At 41.8% G+C, this 22396-nt stretch overlaps 1 protein-coding gene across 1 annotated transcript in view; it reads left to right on the top strand.

Annotated features, from left to right (window-relative positions):
- The window catches only part of IRAG2 (inositol 1,4,5-triphosphate receptor associated 2), a 38844-nt gene extending 16557 nt beyond the window's left edge, over positions 1-22287 (top strand). The window contains exons 16-39 of the mRNA XM_065651954.1: positions 479-642; positions 2251-2365; positions 2802-2961; positions 4149-4210; positions 5074-5139; positions 6370-6478; positions 7637-7784; positions 8583-8664; positions 12170-12216; positions 12304-12368; positions 12497-12586; positions 14749-14831; positions 14972-15044; positions 15857-15911; positions 15998-16025; positions 16590-16730; positions 17163-17297; positions 18043-18190; positions 18907-18950; positions 19616-19693; positions 19800-19864; positions 20309-20410; positions 20577-20681; positions 21729-22287. Coding sequence (XP_065508026.1) covers positions 479-642; positions 2251-2365; positions 2802-2961; positions 4149-4210; positions 5074-5139; positions 6370-6478; positions 7637-7784; positions 8583-8664; positions 12170-12216; positions 12304-12368; positions 12497-12586; positions 14749-14831; positions 14972-15044; positions 15857-15911; positions 15998-16025; positions 16590-16730; positions 17163-17297; positions 18043-18190; positions 18907-18950; positions 19616-19693; positions 19800-19864; positions 20309-20410; positions 20577-20681; positions 21729-21972 — 2409 coding nt within the window. The 3' untranslated portion in view covers positions 21973-22287. The remainder of the gene's footprint in view (positions 1-478; positions 643-2250; positions 2366-2801; positions 2962-4148; positions 4211-5073; positions 5140-6369; positions 6479-7636; positions 7785-8582; positions 8665-12169; positions 12217-12303; positions 12369-12496; positions 12587-14748; positions 14832-14971; positions 15045-15856; positions 15912-15997; positions 16026-16589; positions 16731-17162; positions 17298-18042; positions 18191-18906; positions 18951-19615; positions 19694-19799; positions 19865-20308; positions 20411-20576; positions 20682-21728) is intronic.
- Positions 22288-22396: the final 109 nt, after the last annotated feature.

The raw sequence follows: 22396 nt of genomic DNA, 5'->3' as shown, positions 1-22396 counted from the left end.
TTGTATTAGCATACAAAAGGCTTATGTTTTCTTGTGCAAACTGTTACGTGTTGCTCCGTTTTAAAGTACTAACACGTGGCAGGAGTGCAGCCTGTCTGTCTCCACATCTTATCAGATTCAGGAGTTAGAAGGCACAGGTCTGAAGTTTAGGTAGCTTTGTTAACCTATTAGACTGCACAAAACACTGTTTTGTAGAAAACAAACACTCATTTATCTTTTATAATCTCTTCCTTATTAAATTATTTTTTCTTTTCTCTCTCCCCCTTCTTCCCCAACTAGATGTTGTATAAATACATTACAGAATATTGTCAATCATCCATCTTCTTTATTACTGATAGTGTTGCATGTAGGTGATGATTTCCCTGCTCTATCATTTAGTATCGATTCTCATCATGTATAATAAATCTGGGGCTCTGGTTTACTTTCTGGCTCTGCTCTTCATCCAACCACATGGCAACTCAGTTTCAAACTGCCACAGGTTCTCAAGCAAGAACTAGAAGAAAAAAGACACCTTTGGATCCAGAAACTTCATCTCTTAGAAAAATACAAGGAATCCCTCGATAAGGATTTTATTCAAATGGCGAGCAACCTGAGAAGAACCAAGACAGAGCAACTTCACCTAAGGAGAGAGCTCTCTGCCAGGTACCCCTTCAAACCATGTGTGACTTTTTCTTGCTTTTGTGGGGTTTGTTGTTGTTTGTGGTGGTTTTGTTTTGATGTTGTGTTTTTGTTGTGGTGGGGTATTTTGTTTGTTTGGGGGTTTTTTTGATTGCTTAGCTGTTTGGGGGGGTGGGTTGTTTTAGGTTGTGGTTTTTGTCTTGTGGAACAAAGTTTACTGAATTCTGAAGGCTTTTTTTCACAGAGGAATTTGTCTGCTGTTTTGGAGAGTGGAACTAGTTTTAGCGTAACATCACGCTATGTGGGAGTTAAGGTTCATGTATGAACTAGTATATGATCCTGGAGATGTCTTTGAAAACACCAGGGAGACCACAGACTGAGCAGTTAAAGCAAGAGGGCACTGCCTATCTAGCAGGTGCAGCCATTAAATAAACTGCTAGTTTCGAGTGAAGCAGATGATCTGTAAAACATGCTTGTGGATATTATTGCTTTGGAAGACAATTTCTAGCCCCAGACAATACAATGTCTCAGTGTCTAAAGCTTCAATAAGTTATCTCATTAAATATGAAAATGTAACTTCAAATTTTAGTTTATTGGCACAGTTTTTTTCTCCTCTGCTAGAACAATTAATCCGAATTTGTTGTCTTTGTGGAACCCAGGCTTACTCACAGTGTCAGCCTTCTGCTATTATACACTAAACATAAATTTTGCATGCACGCATTTACTTGCATTTGGGGTGCAAGCAGCTTTACATCCCTGAGAGCTAATGTGGAGCAGTCATATTGCACTTTTGCCTGACTTATCTTCCACTTAACATTGTTAATTTAGACCTCCCACATGCTCTCCCTTCACTTGGAAAAGAGCTGATTAAAATACTGGTGCCTTGGTTTGTTAAAGCTGCCTCTCTGTATCAAAATTTTTTGTGATGGCAGCAACAAGAAAAAAAACTACGAAGATGAGTTGGAGAAGAAATAGGAAAAGGGTTTCTGCAGTGGGAAATAAGGCATTCCTTGAAAGCCATCATCTTTAGCACTGGTTCTGATGGCATCTGCTTGCTGCCAAGTGAAATACCCTCTAAAACACTGGGAAATTAACCTGATGAAGCTGTGTATCTGCAGTAGCAGCTCCAGGGTATCTTTTCTAGAATGATTGAGTCTCTATCTGGTTACCATTTCTCCCAAACCAATGAAACAATGTGGGGTTTTTTTGTTTGGTTTGTTTGTTTGTGTGTGTGGTGGTTTGTTTGTTTGTTTTAACCGAATTGCAGAAGTTTGCCCTGCTGAGCTCTTGATCTTTGAGTTCTCTGGATATTCTGCAAGCTTCCACCATGGTACCCAGCTGGCTAGTGCTGGCACAGCCATTGCTCTGTTCAGCTGGGGAGAAACCAGGGAAAAACCTCCTCCATGTCTTCTCTGGTTCTGGGGCTGCTATAGAAAATCCTTGTCTGCCTACAGGGCTGAATTGTGCTTAGCCAGAATGAAGTCCCTGGTGCTGGATCCTGGTGAGATGCAGAATGTAACAGCTGAACGTGGTTCTTGATGCACGTCTCAACAACCGGAGTGTGTCATCTCCCAGGCATGCCCACTCTGAAATGTCATAACGGATTGTGGTTTGTGCTCTCTCGCCCCGCAGGCAACGTGAGATAGAAACTGTCAAACAGTCACAAGAAGAAATGGCTGGCCAGGCAGAAGCCCTTGGTTTAGAGCTGCAAAAAGCCACAAAGCAGCTTGAGGATGCCAGCAAACAGGTAAGGGACAGTCGTAGCTCCTTCTGTGCAGAAAGCAAGCAAGCAGATGCAAAAGGCTGCATACGATGCATCACTGCTCTTGGGAAAGGAAATCGCATGTTCGGCGTGGAGCGCCTCATTGCAAAAGTGGAACCAGCAGAGGAAGTAAAAGTTGAGGGGGTGGTGACAACAGTTTGCTGATGAAAGAGGCAGCATTGCATATTTGTGGTGGCTTAAAAAAAAGAAAAGAGGAAAAAAAACCAAAAATAGCTTCCAAACACAGTCCACCCCAATGTAAAAATGCAGAAGTTCAGAGGGAGCTTTATCACTTCCTGAGAAAGAACAGATGCGGTTTGGTTTCACTTACATGAACTGTAGAGGCTCCTTGTGCTAGCCTGGCTGCTTTATATTTTTTTTTCTTTCCCTTCTTTTTTCTTAAATACTGATTCGTGCTTAGGCAGAGGATAAAGTTGAAGCCTTTCACTCTGCTTGTGAGGAAGCATCCTTGAAATGCAAGCTGGAGGAAGCCATTTCTGAGCAGCAAAAACTCAAGTATGTGAATGCAGCTTTAACAAGCACTTGCCAGTTGCTTCAGGAGAAGGTGGAAGACCAGAAAAGTGAGTAACTATTGGTAGTGTGCCAGCATTCACTCTTGCATGGGCAAATCCTTTATGGTAAGGGGGAATAGGACTGACGTGCAGGTGGTCCAGTAAAATGGTCTGTGGAGGCTTTTTCTTTCTATTTTTTCCTCCTCCTTTAAGAGATCTGCAAACCTGACATCTGGGCTGAGGATCAGGTGGGATCCTGATGAGTGGGTGTTGAGTTGGACCAAACCTGCAGAATCTCCTAGGACTGGAGATTTTGTTAGAAGGAAGGGCTAGTAACTCCGTAGTTGGCATGGGCACTCCTTTACCAAAGGTGATGTTCCCGCATCTGGATAGCCCACCTTATTCCTAAGAAAGTCATCCCTCTTTTTTTCCTGTACCAAAGAGACCTATTCTTTATATTCTGCGTTCTACTTGCTGCTTGTATTTGCTTTGTGGGTCTTTGTTTGTTTGTTTGTTTTGTTTTGTTTAATAACTGTGTGGTACTAGGCTGTTCTCTTTAGTAGAAAGTGATTGTGTCATTGCATTGTACACATGCAACTTTTGCTACATAGCCATGGAAACTTTGTGCTAGGTCTTTCTCACTTGCTAACATCAACACCTTAAAAGCTTGGGCAATTAAAGAGTGAATTGGTTTGATTCCAGCACATGTGGCTTTTTCTTTCCAAATTCTGGAGTGTGAATCACTCTTACAGGGAAAAAAAAAAAAAGTAAATGACCTAAGCCCACTGAATGTTTGGCCTTAGCATGCGCTTCCTGGGGCAGTGTGACTGACGCTCAACATATATGTGTGTTGTAAACAACTTTATGTGAAATTACAATTTTTTTTATTGTAGGAAAAATTACATGGGACCCTATGTCTTAATTATAAGGCACAACTGTTATGCACTGATGTGTCAGAAACAGCTCCAGACTGTGTTTGCTGACTTCTGATCACTATTTTGGCATTGCTCATGCATGTGCACTCATGTTGCTTTCATGCTTACTACTTCCTTCAGACTTTACGTCTCTTGCTAAAAATTCGACATCAACAATGGAAATAGTTTGTCATTTTCCAGCTCTGAATAGACAAATCTCTTCTGCAAAGTGAACTAGAGTAAATGAAAAGAGAGAGAACCACAGACATGTATGATTCCAGGTAGTTTGCAGAAATCTTTCTCTCTCTCTGTGGATAAATAGCAGTAAATGTCTCTTTGTAGCAACTGTTAATACACTAAGATGGGAACTGCTTCAAAGGCGATTCTGTGAATTGCTGTGTCAGGTATGATGCTTGTGTGGTGGGAGAAGGAACGGTAGGCTTGCACAGGAGGTGCTCTGGTGGAAGGACATCTACAGCTGAGATGAACTTGCAAGTAACCTGGCAGCATCTATTTTTCTATTTTTTTTTTTCTCTAATATGTACATAACTGTAGAGGCACTCAACTCTGTATACTGATCTGTACATTATTATTTTCCTTCTTCAGCCTGCTGGAAAAAATGGGCTAGAACTTACAGGTGTGGTGGTGGTCTTCACTGTAAACAACTATTGGTGATCAGCCCTCTCTTCTGCAGACACTCTTGAAAACAAATGTTTAAAATCTTGTAATAAAACATTTCTCAGCATGCAGGTACTGGAATAGGCAGTGAAATATGTGGAAATATGTTAGAAATTATGTAATTCTGGAGTACTCTGCCTTGAATAAAAATACTTTCTTCAAGTTTGGAAGGGGGTGGAGGGGGCGACAATTGTGGGAGGACATTTTTTCCTCAAGCAGCTCTAGGAAAGAATGCTATAGCTCAGGGACTGAACGGCCTGGATTTAACATAGAATAACACAGTATTTATGAAGTCATACAGAAGATCCTAAAACGTATCCCAGGCTGTACAAGGGGTATCAGAGGTGCAGAATCAAAACTGCAGACTAGCTGCATGTGAATAAAACTTGTGTTTGTGAAGAAAGGTCTGCAGAATGAAGGGCTGAAAGTAACGAGGGGAAACAACTGCATAGTTTTCCTGATAGCTGAAAATAGTTCATTTAGAGTTCCATTTTGTTCGTAATCAGCAGTAGTGTTCCTTCTCTTTTTTTACACTTTTTAAAATTTCTTCTATGTCTGTTTACGTTAAACTATTTCTCTATTGCAACAGTGCTGTGCAGAGTTAGAATCTGACTACAGCCTGCTGCCCGCATCAGCTGAGCTGGTAAAAGGGAAGGTAAGTGTGTTTGCTATGACCATTGCTGAGCCTGTTAAAATGTGACACTATCTTTGTCTTTTTTTCGTGAACTGAAGAAAATAAATCACTTTCCTTGTGAGAAACTTTGGGAATATAAACATTCAATAAAAATAATTTGATGTACATATTTATGTGTATTTGTACACATACAAAAGTATATTCAGAACCTGATTGCAAAACCAGTCACCTATTGCTTCTGAACAGTCACTGTGACAAAATACAGGTTCTTGATAAATTGCATTTTGAGGATAAGAGGCTGAACATGAGGCTACATCTTCCTATTTCTTTTACGTTTTTCATCACTTAAGCAACGTTAAGTCAAATGCAGCTGTGTAAGTGTTGCTTCAGATGTTTCCTCTACCCATCTTCAGATGCCACCTCTTCAGCAGTAATAGCAAGAAGGGGTGGGTTTTTTTGTCATTTTGTGTGGGTGTTTGTGGGGGTTTTTGTTCTGTTTTGTGGGGTTTTTTTTCCTCCCAGTTCTCCTGTCCAGCTCATCTTGCCTGGTTTGGTAGTATCTAGTTCCAGGCCTAGCTTGAATCAACATGTCTGTTGCAAATGTATAGTTGAATTACCTCTTCATATATCTGTTCTGCCCGTTAAGGATGAGAGCTTTTCTAGGCAAAAAAAGCAACAGATACAACATATTCGTATAACTGTTAGTATTACATTATGCAGATGCAACTGTATATACGTGGGAGGAGCTGGTAGCATTCATAGGGCTACGAAGTTGGTGAAGGGTTTGGAGAGGAAGCCGTATGAGGAGCAGCTAAAGTCACTTGGTTTGTTCAGCCTGGAGAAGAGGAGACTGAGGGGAGACCTCATGGGGCTACAGCTTCCTCACAAGGGGAGGAGGAAGGGCAGGCGCTGAGCTCTTCTCTCTGGTGACCAGTGACAGAACCCAAGGGAATGTCAGGAAGATGTGCCAGGGGAGGTTCAGGTTGGACATTAGGAAAAGGTTCTTCCCCATAGGGTGCTGGAGCACTGGAACAGGCTCCCCAGAGAGGTGTCACGGCCCCAAGCCTGACAGTGTTCAAGAAGAGACTGGACAACACCCTCAGACACGTGGTGTGAACTGTGGGGTTGTCCTGTGCAGGGACAGGAGTTGGACTCGATGATCCTTGTGGGTCCCTTCCAACTCAGGACATTCTATGATTCTATGTATTCAGCATGACTGAACAACAGCAGCACTTTCTGTCTTTCAATTAGCAGTTCCATTGCTCTAAACGACCGTGGAGTGAAGGACTGACCTCGTGCACTGAACTTCCCAGGACTCTGCCCTTGGATGTTTTGTACTGGCATAGTACGCCTCTGCTGGGTAAGAGCTGGTTTGTTGCCTGGTTTTCTGCCTCTCTCCTGAAATATGGGAAGAGTTGATTGAACCGTATTAATGGTGTTAAACGTGGTGGTAGAGTGTGGAATATCTATTGTTGGTTTTAGCCTATTTCTGTGTGTAATCCAGGAGGCTGAACCACAGTTATAATATTTGCAATGAAAGTCCTGAAAAGGGGGCTGTCAGCCTAACAAGACTCTCCAAAACTATTGCTATGCATCATACATCCAAGTATATTCCTGACAAGATGCTTGCCAGTCTAGATCAAGAGGGGCTTGAGTTACGTTCTTCCCATTTGTCCTATTAACTGGCACACACTGAGACAGCACAGCAATGTCCTGCTACTTTGCTACTTGAGCTGAGGTTAGTCCTGGTTTGAAAACTCGAATGGGTAAGATAAAATTATCTGATTCTCAGTAGCTATTTGTTGATTTCCCCTGCATCCATAAGATATATGTACTTCCCTGCGACTCTTAAGCCTCACAAGCATTAAAAGCAACTACTGACAGATATACATTGCAGGGCCACAGAATTGCAGGGTGCATTGGGATTTTATAGACAAAGTGTTTCTTCCAGCAGTAAGCTGGTACAAGGCAAAGTCTCTTCTCGTACAAACTACCAAGTGCTTGAATCTAATTCTACACCATACTGGGGGAAACGCAAGAAGATATTGCTCGACTGCATGAAGCTCCTTATAAGAGCACTCTGCTGCTCTGGAAGGGCTGTTTCAGCAGGCTAACTTGGAGTGTTCTTGCAACTTGCTGTAATATCAAGATCCAGCCACAAATAAGGCAGGTATTCTCAGCTTGCACCAGTCAAGTATTAATACAAAAAAGGCGTTCTATTTCCAGCCCTCACTGCCACACAAAACAATTCACTACAATAAAACTGACCTACATGGAAGTTCCTATAACCTGACCGATGAAAAATACCCATACCCAGGTGCCACAAACTCTCCATCTACAAAGTATGTTAAGGCTGCATAACCAAATTCTTTCATACCAAGATGGAAGCTGCATTATTATAAATCTGTATTTGGTTGGTCTGCTGCTTCGTTATTTTAGACTTAAGTCAAAAATTGATGTGTGACTAAATTCAACTTTGCTAAGGACCACTGTGTTTCATACATGTCTCTCTTAACAGATGCTCTGACCTTGGAAACTTCGTGCCTAAATAACTTTCCTGTGCACGGCTGGGACTGGCATAGTAGACAGAGCTCCAACAGCTGCACACTTGAAAGCTGTGATCTGGGACATGCATCCACGTCAGATGTGACATCAGTGGGGTACAAGTAAGATGGCAGAATAACCTCTTGGGAGTGAAGGGTGGAAAAGTCTATGGCATCCAGCAGGTTCCAAGGGAAAGCTGTATCCCCAGCACATGTAGAGTTCAATAGCAGGGCATCTCTCATAGGAAATACTGGACACTCAGTAGACAGCTAATGTTGTTATGGGGTAACACTTCGTTCACAAAAGTAGTATTAAAGGTTTTTACTGAAACTGTTGATTGACCACCAACCAAATACAGTGGTGGTGTTTCCATTTTGTGCTGGAGAACTGAGGCATGATGTAGGTGTTCTTGTGTGTATTTTCAGTATTTAACTCACAATTAACACCATTTTGCCTCTGAGGAGTCACTTTTTATTTTGCAGAGTTTAGTGCAGGAGTTCTGAGGTCTTTGCTTATCAAGCTGCCTCCCTAGATCTTTAAAATAGAGATTGAACTACTTAAGATTATGAAAGCTAGCTAACTGTTGTTAGTGAATATTTTACAAGATAAGGATGTTCCTGAAGATGCAGAGGCAGGCAGTCTGCAGAAAAAGACTCTGCCACTCTTGAAGCTTTTGCCACTGGTTCTTCTGCAGAGCTGTGCAGTGTGGGGGAGGTTGGGAGAAGGACTGGTGGTAGTTCTTGCTGTTCGGGGGAGGAGGGAGGGAGGGATTTATGTTGGTGATGAATTTGTCTTTCTCTGAGAGACCAGCTGTCTGACTATACAGATAGTGGTGACTTCAGTTGTCATGTGCTTAAGGAAAATGGGCAATGTATCTCACTGTTGTTTGGGCAACATGCAAATAAAATGTGTATTGCCAGGTGGAAAATATGCTCTGCTGGTAGCTATACTGATGCAGACCTTCCTGTTTCCATTACAATGATGGACTCTTCATTTACTGAGGTGAGTGCTGTTTCTGATGCCTGAGATGTAGTTTTGAATGGGCTCAAGCATTTAGTGCCTTACTCAGACCCAGATCCAGACTGAGCAGCTATAAATCAGTGCTGCTGCAAGGTGAACGGAGCTGGTGGCAGCCAGCAGGGTGCTGTGACATCTTGTTCTGTATGGGGTAGTCCCTTCAATTTGGCTACACTTCTGGAATGCTATAGTTATAGACCCTTATAGACCCAAATGTCTTGATGTTCACGTGCATCTGAGTCATGCTTTTAGCTAGGGAGCATTTTTAAATGTGGTTTTGGGGCTTGAGACAGTGCTGTTTCTGCAGTAATACTCAGTTCTGCCAGTGAGGTCAGAGTGATTTGGCTGTTTTTATCCACCTGCAAGAAGCCACATGATGCTTTAGTAGTGAATGCTGCCTTTCTGTGTGCTTTTTCCTGTGGCTACCATCTAACAGCTGCAAAACGACATCTTTGTATGGAAACTTCTCTTCAGCTGATGTGCTCAGATGTGCCTCACTGCTGTATTGAATCCTGCTTATACAGCTTGAGCTGTCAGTCAGCTTTCTCACAGTAACAGCAAGATGAGCTGCAGCTCGGCACACCTGCCTGTGCTCCATGCTCCAATACTCACTATGAAATCTAGACCTCAGCCCTGCCACGCAGGGCTTCTTATTACCTTTACGAATTGGTGTTGGTGGCGATGATGGGCAAATATTGGTCGGTGGTTTCCGTGAACCTGGATATAACCTTTGCAAGACTAATGAGCAGGCAACCTCAGACGTGCCCTGGCTGGTGTGTGGTACCTGCAAGTGCAGCAGGGGTCTGCTCGTAGCAGCAAATCAAGGCAAAAAGTGCAGTGAGGGTAAAAAAAGTAAGACTGATGGGGACTGCCTGTGGTTTCAGCATACTGCTCGGGGTAGCGCAGGTGAGGAGCTCCCTGCTTGTGCTGCTACTACTTAAGCTACCTTAAAGAGGATAATCTTAAGGGGTCTTGCATTATTCAGTCCTTCTGAAAAGACACAGCAGTCCTGCAAAGTCTTTTGAAACACCCATGCTTCGTTGCTCTGGAGCTCTCTGTAAGCACAGCTGGGCTCAGAAATGCCATTTTCCACTTTTGCCTTTATAGATAAACATTCTGTGTGACTATTCTAGAGGGGTGAAATTAAAATGTCAAAGCTTGCCCCAGACAAAAAGCAAACGGGCCGTGTCCACTCTCTGTTCTGAAAACTGTGACGTGCAGCAAAATTTGAATATCCTTGTTTAACAGAAAAAGTCTCTCTAGGTGTGTGGGGGTTGTTTTTATTATTACACTGTGGTTGCAGATGTGTTTGAGCAGATTGAGCCCTTCAGCATGTAACTCAAATTATTTTGTCAAATCATTGTCACCGTAGGAATTTAGGGGCTATTTAATAAAGAAGCTATTGTGAGAGCTGGATGAAACTTGGGCTTTTTATACTTGTTTTGATTTATAAATGCAAAAGTCTTATCATAATCTAAAAACCAGATGATAGGCCCTCCACATATTAATGCTCGTTTGGGAAGAGTTATACAAGGTATACAAGACTGTGGCCAGAACTTGTCTGCTGTGATAGATCCTTAGATTATTAAGCTAATCAAAGGGATGGAGGGGAGAAAATGTACAATTAGGGTTGTACTACATGATCTTCTTTGACACAATCCTTTTATTAGGAAGAAGAACGATTGTCTAATGCCCTGTGCAAATGTGTTTTATTAAGAAATCTAGAATGTGGGTTTTTCTTGTTGCTTTTTTTTTATTTTCTAAGTGTATCCTGTGCAATCCATTTGAACTCATAATCCTAATAGTCAGTATGGGGTTTAAAAAAACTGAATTGAGGGTTTTCCTTAATTGCACACAGAAACCATTGACCTTGTGATTACCTGGGGAGAGAGAGCACATGTGGAATAATGAATTGCTTTATTCAGTTCCATGTGATGCAAGGGTTGGTTTGTTTGGGTGGGGTGTGTGTGTATGTTTGGTTTTTGAAAGCCCTTTCAATTTCCTTTGTTTTCACTTAAACATGCTGCTCATTTTCACCTTCTCCATCCCCAATACTCCTGTAGACCTGCGCAGTACTGTACTTCCTTCAGCTTAATAGAGAATTCAAATAAGAATAAAAATAGCCTGGATTTGCATTAGGGGAAACATCCAGCTGGCTGGGGCCACGCTCTGTGAATGCAGTAATGCAGCTGAGCTGTGATGGGTGGAGGATGGAGAGGACAGAGAGACACTTACTGATGGTGGGAGAAGTTGGTTGCTGTTGGAAGTGACCGGGGCTGCCTTGGTCACCTCTTTTTCAACTTTGCTGGGTTTCCTGGGTCCTCTGAGGATGTTTGAGTGGGAAGGGGAGGTACCAGAACATAGACAAGCACTTGCTGATATGGTTTTCTGTTGAATGTCACCAACACCAGCCCCACCTTGCCCCCAGCCCTGACCCCAATAGTGTTCTTGGACACTTGATATATAAGGAGCTACCCAAAGCTGGCTGGCCCTCACACCTTTTCTGCTTGGGGAGAGTTTCGGGGTTGTGTTTGTTTGATTGTTTGTTTTTTCTCCCTGTTCAGCACTTCTCTTCAGGGGTGGTGGAGTTCATCAGAAGTCATTACTGACCTAACTCAAACCTTTGTTTCACCCTGGATTTTCACCCATAAAGAGAGACCTATCTATACATTGAATAAACTAGCTGGAGTTATCCAGGGTGAAAGGAGGAAGAGAGTCATTTCCCATCCAGTATCTCCCTTGCCATACTAGAAGGGTTAAGCGGATGTTGTTTTTGTGTGTGATGTTGATAAGACTTGGGTCCAGAACCGCACTATAGTGGTTAAAGGAACATGAGCAAAACTATGTACTAGCTCTTAACTGCTCAATTCCTCTCTGCTCTTTGCATACAAAGGAGGAGGCCTGAAGCTTTCTGAGGTGGCTAGGCAACTGTCACATGTAATATTGAAAACTGATGTCATTCAAAGCCAGACACTACAATATACAACACAAGTTTTCTGCATTATGAATCATCTGCTTGGTCGAGCTGTTAATAGTAATGTTTTTATTTACCTAAATGACTCTACCATCTATAGCTGGGTGAAGCTCTGTGCACCTCACTTGTGGGGTTTGAGGTCAAGACCTTGAAAATGGGTGTATTTTGATGCACGGCACTAAGATAGAACAGTGGTGTGGTAACACGTATGTTGGTCATTTGAAAACATGCGTTAGAAGCAAAACATGAAGTTTGGAACAGGAATAAATATCTAAGTATGATATTCCTGAGAATGTTGCTGCAGAAACATAGTTATTGCTCCTTATGATGATAATGTACTGTATGTATGGGTGGCTTTAGACTAGCAGATGAACCTGCATGTACTTACCATCTAGTTCTTCACTGCTGAAATAATTTAGATACAGGTGGGCGAATTATTAAAACTTTTGACATACACATTTTCTACTTGCATGGAAACCCCTTCCCTGATACTAACGCTTCTCTCTTTCCATTAAGATTGGCTGTGCAGAGACAACGCTACCAGCCAGTCTGATCCCATCCAGGTCAGGTTTTGTGCAAGCTTTTAAAAGCCTTTATCAAAATAGTATACTAAGGATGAATGAGTATCTGAAAGAATTTTGTTTTGGCAGTGATCACTTAACTTCACCCCAAGAAGGCCTTCCATCCTCTTTGGAAAGCACTGCACCACTAACGGGTAAGCCTTTAATTTGGGGCACAGATGGGTGAACTTTTTTTGCGCTGAAAGCCCTGGAAATAGGTATGTTCAAATCAGTGCATTTACTGAAAAGTAAGAGCTCTGTCTTCTGTTGTCTGACATTATAGGCTGCCTTGTTATGGAGGAAAAATCACTCAGGTGCCCATGTGAAAAAGAGGAAGATGTGGCAACTTCTGTAACAACGGAGAAAAACAACGGTAAGGATCCGGCTGGTCCTGTGTCAGGTACAGTAACTGCTGCAGCACACTGGCACTCATGCAGTGAGGAAACGGCTTGTTTCCAGCACGGCTTTGAAGTGAGGAAGCTGAGTAAGAAAAATAACTTGTGAATTTATGTTTTTGCAAATGTTTTCACCTGCAAGTGCCCTCAGCCCTCTCTGAAACTAGGAGCAGGAATAAGGCTTTACCTACTTACAGGTGGCCGGTGACTTACAGCACTTCAAGAAGTAAACATGAAGTGACTTAGTGAAATCTTGACACTTGCTCAGCTGGCAGAACATTGTGTGGGTACTAAATCCCAGGCAATTGTGGGAGGAGAGAGAATGTTTTCATGGTTTTTAAGAAGTTTGGTGGCACGTGGTTACACTAAATGCTTGCTTCTCTTTCAAAACTGATGGCTAGGTACACAAAGAGAGATGGGTCAAAAAGAGAGATGAGGATAGAGGCCTTTGTGCATGGTTTTGTCTTTTGCTATGGTCATAAACATCCAGAAGAATTATTCTTACCAGATCTGATGGTGTTCTTTCGCTTAAAAACTAAAAAGAAAACAAAACTGGAGTACCTGTACACAGCGTATTTAAGCTATTAAAAAAAGAAAATGATCCGAATAAGCAGCACAGGATGTGGTGCTTGTTTGTAACTGTTTTTAACCTTTACCTAAACATAAGACCTTGTCGTCACTTCTTGATTGGTTTTGTTTCTTTCTTTAGCACTGTCTTCCTGACACCTAATTCAGTCCCCTTGCTTAAATATATTTTCTTTCTACCAATTTGCCTCTGCAGTTAATTTTCATATGTGGTCTAGGTGCCTTTGGCAAGGAGGAAACAGATATGCAAAACAGATGAAGTCCAAACAGCTTTAAAATCTGAGATCCTACTGCCTGTTGTACGTCTCTGAATAGAAAGTGTTCCTAGTATTAGAATGGAGACATTAATAAGTGTCCCCTTCTGGTTTTCGCTAGTACCACACGATGGCCTCCAAGGGTGCTTGGGAGCCAGGTTAGATATGCAGCGCCCCTGCAAAAATCAGCAGGGACAAAAGGGAGAGCTAAGCAGAAGTTACTGGTAATGTGAAGGATGAAAAGAGAAAGCACTTCAGTTCCGAAGCTCATTTTTTCTGTTTCTTTGGTTTGCATCTTTGTGGGGGTGTGTGACTATATAAACAGCCAAAAAAAAAAAAAAAAAGGTACTAGTTCTGAAAAGGTATAAATAGCTACCAGAGTCGTTGCTACACAAGAAACTAGTATGACTGACTTTCTTCAGTTTCTTAGACATTTTCTTTTCTAAATGTTTTTAATAGCTGTCTTTGTGGAGGTTATTTTTGTCAGCTTTAAAGCATTTCTAAACTGCAGCATTTGAAAGTTTGCATGGCATTTGAACTGGCATCATCAGCTCCTGAACTTACCAGTTCATTATCACTGATCTTCTGGCAAGGAGTTCTTTTGTTGGTTCTAGCACACCCAGGTAGTTTACTTCTTGGGTGCAAAGGACAGTCCAAGTGTCAGACTATGTTTGAAGCTTATGGCTACCTGAAATACCACAACTGTGTGCATTTCGACAACCTGGTTATGATCAGGCTCCTCTGTAACAGCAGCTGGAGTAGCATCTATTCCTTCATCTTGTATTCTGTAACATGAAAGAAGATAATTATCAATGCCCACATCATTTCACCTGTTTATGCATGTTTGGTTTTGGTTTGGATGGTTTTGTTGTTGTTTTTGGTTTTGTTTGTATTTAACACATTCCTATGCTTATAGAATTCCAAATAAAAAATGATTATAAACTGTCTCTTTAAATAGCAAACAACCCCATGTTGGTAGTACAATAATGAAATTCATTTACTTAAGGGAATATTGCTGCAACTCTTGCAGCCTTCACTAGAGCAACTACAAACACGAGTAATAATCTTGCTTGTTGACATGTAACGCTTACTGGTTTGGTTTTTTTCAAGCCAAATGTAATTATCATATCACTACTTTTACATCTTTGTAGTGTTCTTTGCTGCTGCCTCTCCTCCTTAGTGCCCTCTCCTGGGATTCTCTGTAGTTTTTTAGCCCTCTTGGTCCACGGCTTATACACTGGGTGTTAGAGGCTTGCTCTGTTTTTGTACTTACGTTTGGTTTCTGGAACGTTTCTCCCCAGAGGCAGATCCAGCTGAGAAGAAAGTCTGCCCCATGATGGAAGAACACAAAACTGCATTTGAAAATGTTTCAAAGCAAGATCCGGTAAGAGTCTTAGTGATGGGGAAATAAGAACTGGTTTGGCTGAGCAGTGACAAAGAAAAACTGCAGGAGGGAGGGGACAGGCCCTTCCAGTGGTGTTGTGGCTGCTCCCTTGCTGTAACTACTCTCTGATCTGCCTTTAGCAGGTGGACCAGGAAAAGAAAAATAATAAAGAGCAGAGTGAGGAAGCACCAGCCGTTGTTCCCAGCAGGAAAGGTAAGGGGTTTTTGCTGAACACATTCGTGTAACTCCCTGGAGAGCGTGCCTTGGTCACCCGTCTAAGAGCTGTGTAAAGAGGTGCAGAGCTGCCTGCCCCACATCAAATTCTATGAGGGTTTTTTGGTTTTAAGGAATAGTAGCTCCATTTACAAATCAAAATGGATTAGTAGTGGAGAGAGGAAAGATGTTACCGTGCAAAACCTGCTTCTCTGTTTTCTATAGATACTGAACTAACCAGCTCCACCTTCCTCTAGACAGGAGGGAAAATTTCTTAGGAGTTGTAAAGGAGCTGGTATATTTGAAACAAGTTCTGGCATGCCTGCCCACTCCAAAGATTTGTGAAGCAGCATCCTTTATGCTTGGGGGTTTGGGTAACATGATATAGGTAAAAGCAGGGTGATGTTTCTACTGAACTGTGCTGAGCCATCTCTACTCTCCTGATCACCTCACCTTTTGCCTTTGGAGTTCACTAAGAGTTAATGATGGGTAGTAAATCACGTAACATCGTGAACCTACAGGCTAGGGACTTAAACCAAAAGCTATAATTAACTATTCTTATACTAATTAAATGCCAGTTGAAGTCAACTAAACAACTAGATTTTGGGGCTTTGTACAAGTGACAGTGCTGTGTTGTCTCACCGACACTAATTGTAATGTACTCTGGGGTACACAAATTGTTCTTATTGGCAAGAGCTTAACACTGGAAAGCTTTAATTGTGGCTTCTGTTGGAGCTTCAAAGGCTTCCACAAGCTGGTTTTGGGAGGCTGTTTTTCACTTTTGTTTGAGAACATTTTTTCTCGCTTCACAGGGAGTTCACCCACTGCAGGTGGCATTAAAGGAGATAAATCAAAGCAAAATGAGCCGTAAGTGTGGTGACTTTCAGTGATCACCTGCAGGTATGAATTTAAAGCCGCAGTCTGTTACATGGTTGTTTCTTCTTATCCTACAGTGACTCTCCGAATGAGAAAGAAGTGGAGGTAAGCATTGACTGCTTGTTGTATCCTTAAGTATCTCAGACAACAGAAAGATCTTGTAGATAAGCCCTGATTGATATCCAGTCCTATATAAAAGAATTATGCTGGATAGCTTAAACTGGGTGTATTTCTATAAGCTGGCTTCTGACATCTGTCTTTCCTATCCCAGTGGAAATTGTTGAATGGATGGGATGGGGAAAGGTGGCGGTCGGTAAAACTGAACAGAAGATTTATCATTACTAAAACATTTGTTTGCAAGCATGAAAGAGCATAGCTGTGACCTCCTCCCAGGCAGAATGTGCTGCTTTAAGACAGTCTTGTCAAAAGGCACAGATGGCACGCTGCGTGCTTCCAAGATAACACCTATTCTGGTTACAGATTATTTTCCCCATCGCTACAGATGGGAAAATTGCCTTTGAGGAAGTGGGCTGTGTTTGCTTTCTCTTCTGTATCTCTCCTGTAACTGTGTTCATGGAGTATAGTCCCAAATGTCATGTTAGTATCCAAATCTTTAAAAACTTCTGCATCACTTGGATTATTCTGAAATCTTTTCCTCTTCCACAACAGGCTGAATTTCTGAGGTTGTCTTTAGGTTTTAAATGTGACTTGTTTACCTTGGACAAGAGAGTGAGGCTTGAAGAAAGGTCTCGAGATTTGGCTGAAGAAAATTTGAAAAAGGAGATCACAAATGCTCTAAAGATGTTAGAGGTTAGTGTTGGCCAAGGCTGGTAGGGTGGATGGGACAAACTGTTGTGAAAGCGTGTCTCTTAATATGGATTTTTTTAGGTTGTGTGTGTATGAGAGAGACATTGTAACTAAATCCAAACAAAATTCTTACTTGAGGGACTTAGTATTTGAGGGATAGCCTTCATCTGGGTGTGTTGTGTGCTCAGACAGTGGGTAGTTTTTCTGTTGCACAGGTGTTGGGCAGGAAGCCTTGTCTCCAGCTGACTTTATGCTCAGTAAGCTGCAGACTCTGCCCACTTGGAGGTCTGCACCAAGTTACGCTGATCTAGGATGTTGGATGCTGATCTTGTGACTGTGTGGGCCTGGACACAACCCCTCAGGGTCATCAGATGGGTTTACTCCTCTTTGTCCACTAACAGCTCACGCTGTTTTTCTTACCAATATGCCTCTTAGGCTTTAGTTCCTTTGTGTGAAGAAGATAACCAAGCGCAGGAGATCATTAAGAAGCTGCAGAAAAGCTTGCAGTTCCTTAGCCAGTATGCAGCCCGAGTCGCCAGTAGAGCAGAGATGTTGGGAGCTATTAATCAGGTAATGGTTTCCATATAAATGTGTTTTGTACAAAGTTAAAAGCTTCTAAATGTAAAGGGGATGTCCGTGTCTCTTTGCTAGGCTTCTGATTCCAGAATTAGATTTGGGAATCTTATGTAATGCAGACTGACCGGTACAGCCTAGTCCTGGCTTTCTCTTCTCAGATCACTGGCACTGTGAGAGTAGCTACATTGCACTAACACTGCACAAAAACACAGAACATACTAAAAAAAGAGCCAAAATTGCATCAGAGGGATGTATACACTAGAGACCACAAGGATGCAATGTAGTAACAATAGTCTTGACGCTTTAACAGTAATTCTGTGCCTTATGGAAAAGTGCTGCTAATAAGCTAAATCTATGGAAATATACAAATACCTGCTCAAATGTTATGTGTAATTGTGTATAATGCCAAAGAACAGCATGAAAATATGACCTGGCAATACTAGCAAATGCTTGATGGCAGCTGAGACTGTAGACCAGAGGAGATAAGGAGGACTCATACTGTTTTAAGATAAGAATAATCATTGGAGAAATGAGACCTGTGTAACTTGGGCATGTGTTGGGAAATGGGTTGCACTGAAACTCCAAAAGGGTGGAGAAAAAGGGAGTATGTTGCATCACAGTGACACAAGATGAGAGCAGATGGTTAAGATGAAGAAAAGTCTTAAACTCTAAATAAACATGATGCAGGTCCTCAAAGAGCTGCTGCTTTTTTCTTCTGCTGTTGCACTTGCCCTGTTAGGAGAGTCGTGTCAGCAAGGCTGTGGAAGTAATGATTCAGCATGTGGAAAACCTGAAGCGCATGTATGCAAAAGAACATGCAGAACTTGAGGAGTTGAAACAGGTCCTGCTCCAGAATGAGAGATCCTTTAGTTCTCTTGGAGATCGAGGTAAAACTGCTTTGTCTTTCCACTTTCTAGCCACTGCCAGATAAACTCTTATCTAATTGAAGCTTAACATATTAGGTGGAGGGTTATATGACTGTCATGTCTCCTTTCCTAAAAAAGAGGGGAAAATACCAATTTACTAACAATATTAGAAAGAACTCTCTGAAACTAAATTTGTATGTAAATTGTAATGAACCAATAGAGGCTTCCTGCTCTTTTCTAAATATGAATTATAGACTCCTGAAGCGCAGGTGCTCTGAATTTCCCCCTCTAAGCAGATGGCACAGAGGTCAAGTTTTCAGATGATGCTGTGCACTTGTGGCTTTGTCAAAGAAGGATTAAATTCTGCTGAAAAAATAGTGTATTTTAAAAACAGAAAGGGTAGTCTTGCACACTAGTAAAACCCTCACAGGAGCCTTCTGAATCACAGGCCATTCCTTCCTGGCTGTAAAAGATTGTCCTGTAAGAGGACACTGCCTCGATAATAGAAGAGCACATGGAATGGTAGCAACAGGAATTGATACTTGTAGAGGGTGTATAATGCATGAATATTATGAACTTATCTAATGAAATGGAAAGCTTTTTCCCGAAATCTCTTCTGCTGAGAATACTCTGATACACTCTTTGCTTAAACGAGTAATGCAAAAAGTCAGACCTTTAGTTGCAAATGAAGCTCACTGCATTCCTGTAAGCATTTCTGATGTTTGATCTCTTCACAGATGAATCTACAAATAAAAAGCTACCAAATTCTTTTAGCTTCAAGGTAATGGCCTTCACAGCTTAACATGAAATTTCAAGTGTGTGTGTTTTCTTTGTCTTGTCATGCACTGATGGTCTGCTACATGCTTGGCTTGACTTGGTAGTTTTCTGTCTCAAAGATGGCCCGATGTCATCAAACACGAGGATATATTTTTCCAGTCACCCCCACCAACCCAAGGGAACTGCATGTGGTTTCACTTAAAAGATGAAGTGTTCACAGAAGCTGAAATATCTGTGCTGTCATGCAGTGGTTAAGAAATATTGTTCACGTATGGTTCTCTCGTTGAGGCTACAGAAGAAGGGTTTAGCACGGACGTGAAAAAAATAGACAGGAACAATTCAAATTGACTGTAGGAATTCCGGTGAACACCACTAGAATTTCAATGTCTTCAATTTTGGTTTGTTTTTTTTTTCTGGAAGCTGTGTAGCCAGCCTCACTTTAGATACTTAGGCGGGGGGGGGAAGCAGTTAATGTGGAAAAAGCTGTTGCTTTTAAGAACGTAGTTTGGACTGTGCTTATGGCTTGACTCTTCTTTGTGTGTCACTTCAGGTGAAGTATCATTTATTTTTTCCTTATACCGTTTGTATAAAAACAGATGGTATTTTATGGGATCAGTGAGTAGTCCAGTCATTCCTTGGTAGAGTCAGTAATGCCTTTTATTTGCATAGCCATCATCATCCCTTCGAAGAGTTAGCATTGCAACGCTGCCCAGGAGCGCTGGAAATGCAGGCACTGGGTTGCCACTGGTAAGTAGGGGTTCCCAGGTGATGAGGTGCTTCACCTTCTCAAAACTGGCCTGGGATGAAGTGGCGAAAATGCCAGTGCAGTAAGTGTGTCAAACTTTTTCTCTAGGCCCAGCTCCATGAACCTGATGGTGATGAACGGGGTGATAAATTCAACAGGAGATCAAGCAGCTGGTAAAGTTACTTGGGCTTGTCTTTGAATTGGGTCAAATATTTTGCAGCTCTAACTGTGCCTGTATTAAGCAGGTCATGGAGCATCTTGAGGTCTAATCATACTTAGGCAAAACCTTTCACATTAGTTTTACATGCTCCAATAGGTAAATGAGGCTTCATGACTATTACTGCTCTTTTTTGTAATTAAAGATTGAATGTTTTTAAGAAATTACCTCAATTTTCTTGCTTTAGAACTAAAAGATGAAATTTAGGCAACTGGCATAGATGGATCTGGTTTGTGTGTGGGCGTTTTTTTGTTGTTTTTAATAATCCTAATTTCAGGCAGCTGATTTTGAAACTTATTTGTCTGAGGCCTACCCAAATGAGTAGCCTGCTGCTGAATTTCTAATTTCCTGTTATAAATCTGATGGGGAAGTTAAGGCAAATGTCTTTAAAATATGACAGGGGGCGACTGGGAGCAAAGCAAAATGAGAAGCGTCCTTCACTGCAGCGGTTTGTTAGCACGTATGCCTGGGCAGACTATGAAGATAAACATACTGAAGCAAAGTAAGTTCAACAGCAATCTCTTCTGAGGTGTGTGTGCAGGGTTGGCTGGTTTGTTTTTTAATGAACTTTTAACTGTGCACCACCTGATCAGGGCTATTAAGTCAAGCTATTGTGAGCTCTGTCAAATTGATGGAAAAGCTTTGGAACTCTTGATGCTTGCTTACAGAAATGAGCAGTCAGAATCACCTGCTGAAGTACAAGAAGGACCATCGAGGAAGGAAAGTATCTCTGAAAAAGGAAAATACTCATCAAAATGGAACCTAGAGTCAGCGTAAGTTTTCTCACATTGTTGTGGGGTAAAGCAATGTTTAGGGGAGGTGAACATGGGAAGAGAAAACAAAGCTGTAGCATTGGTTTGGTAGTTAATGCCGACTTCTTACACAAAGCAACTGGGAATGGGTAATCTTGGGTGCTGGAGGCTCATCCCACCAGGAATTCATTACTAATCCTAAAGAAGTTATGTAAAGAGGAGCCTTATACTATGACCCCACCTCTACTGGTTATTCTGTGACAGCTGTTACAGCTGGGCTACTAGGTCATGCCAACCTGTGCCCCTGTAAACATGATCAAGGATTTGAGGCCTGTGCAAAACTTACCAGCAGCTTTGGCACACGCTGAGATGCATAGTTGTCAAGAGTAACTCCTGAGTGTTTGAGCTAATTTCTCTGGATAACTCAAGCCAAGGCAGAGCGAGTGCTGTCACTTCCAAACACGTATCCCTTGGAAAGCCCCTGCCTTGCAAGAAAGCTCTGCTGTGTCTCTGTAAAGAAACTGCTTATTCCAAATGGGTGTCCTACACTAAGCCTTCACTGTGAGCATTCCCAATCAAGGGAGAGACAAGACAGTTATGCTAGTGTGTAAAACTGAAACACGGCAAGGAAAAAAAATGTTTCTTTCTATTGCTTGATAAAGGATGGAGGTACCCAATGACATGAGAGGTCTAGGATTTGGATAGCGAGTGACAATAAGACTTTTCCCTAACCTCAAGGAAGGCACCAAAGCCCTAGAAAACAAGAAAACATAAGGTCAGCACTTCTCAGTGCTTTCAGAAACAAGGTGGGCTCATGGGGTCAAGTCAGTCACCTAAACAGCTTACATGAAAACTTGCTTACTGAAGCCTGCATTTTAAATCCAGAATATAACTTACCACTCTACAGAGCTCCCAGTGCAGTAACAACCTTGTCAATTTTGATAGCTGAGGATCTAAGTTTGTGGGGTCTAGTTTGCTTTAGGGGTTTTTGGGGTTGGGGAGTGGGGTGAGAGGAGGGCTTCCGAGTTTTGAAGAAAAACTGAACTGATCTATAACTCCTCTGCGCAGGTGCAACTTGATGTCATCGTGGGCATCCCATTTCAAGGCTTCCTTTTCCAACGCTAACAAAACTCTCTGGGTTTCTGTTTCCATCCTGGTCCTGCTTGCTGCTCTGACAAGCTTCCTCACTGGGCTGTCTCTTCAGAGACCAGCAGACGCTGCACCTGTAGGAACTGGAGACTCCTGGACTTCACTACAGCAGCTGTTGTGGCCATATACAGGACTTCAACACAATGGGCCACCCCCAGTATAACAAAGGTTCTGACTCCTGTAGTTGTATGTCTGAGTTCTGGATGACAGTATGAGAAGCTGAGATAGTATATTTAAGGTTACATGTTTGGGTTTGTTTTGTCGGGTTGTGGGTGTTTTTTGGGGAGATGACTTTTTTTTTAAGCATGACTTGAAATTTAAAAATATTTTGTGTGGTGGTTTGTTTTTGGTTGGTTGGTTGTTGGTTTTTTTCCCATTCTGAGAAAAGTAGTCTTTAAGTACCTAAAAGAGTCCCAGTTCCATTCAGGTATAAACAAAAGAGTAACTTTGAACATTGCTGATAATAAATGTAATTAAATGGTTTAGTCATGAGAGAATAAAGAACTTACTTTTGCTTTAACAAAAATCAAATGTTTGCATTTTAGTCATTGAAGCTGTTCCAATTCAAGACTTGAAATGTAACTTTA

This window comes from Caloenas nicobarica, chromosome 1, assembly GCF_036013445.1.
Source record: "Caloenas nicobarica isolate bCalNic1 chromosome 1, bCalNic1.hap1, whole genome shotgun sequence".
NCBI lineage: Eukaryota > Metazoa > Chordata > Aves > Columbiformes > Columbidae > Caloenas > Caloenas nicobarica.
This window is presented reverse-complemented; position numbering and strand designations above follow the sequence as displayed.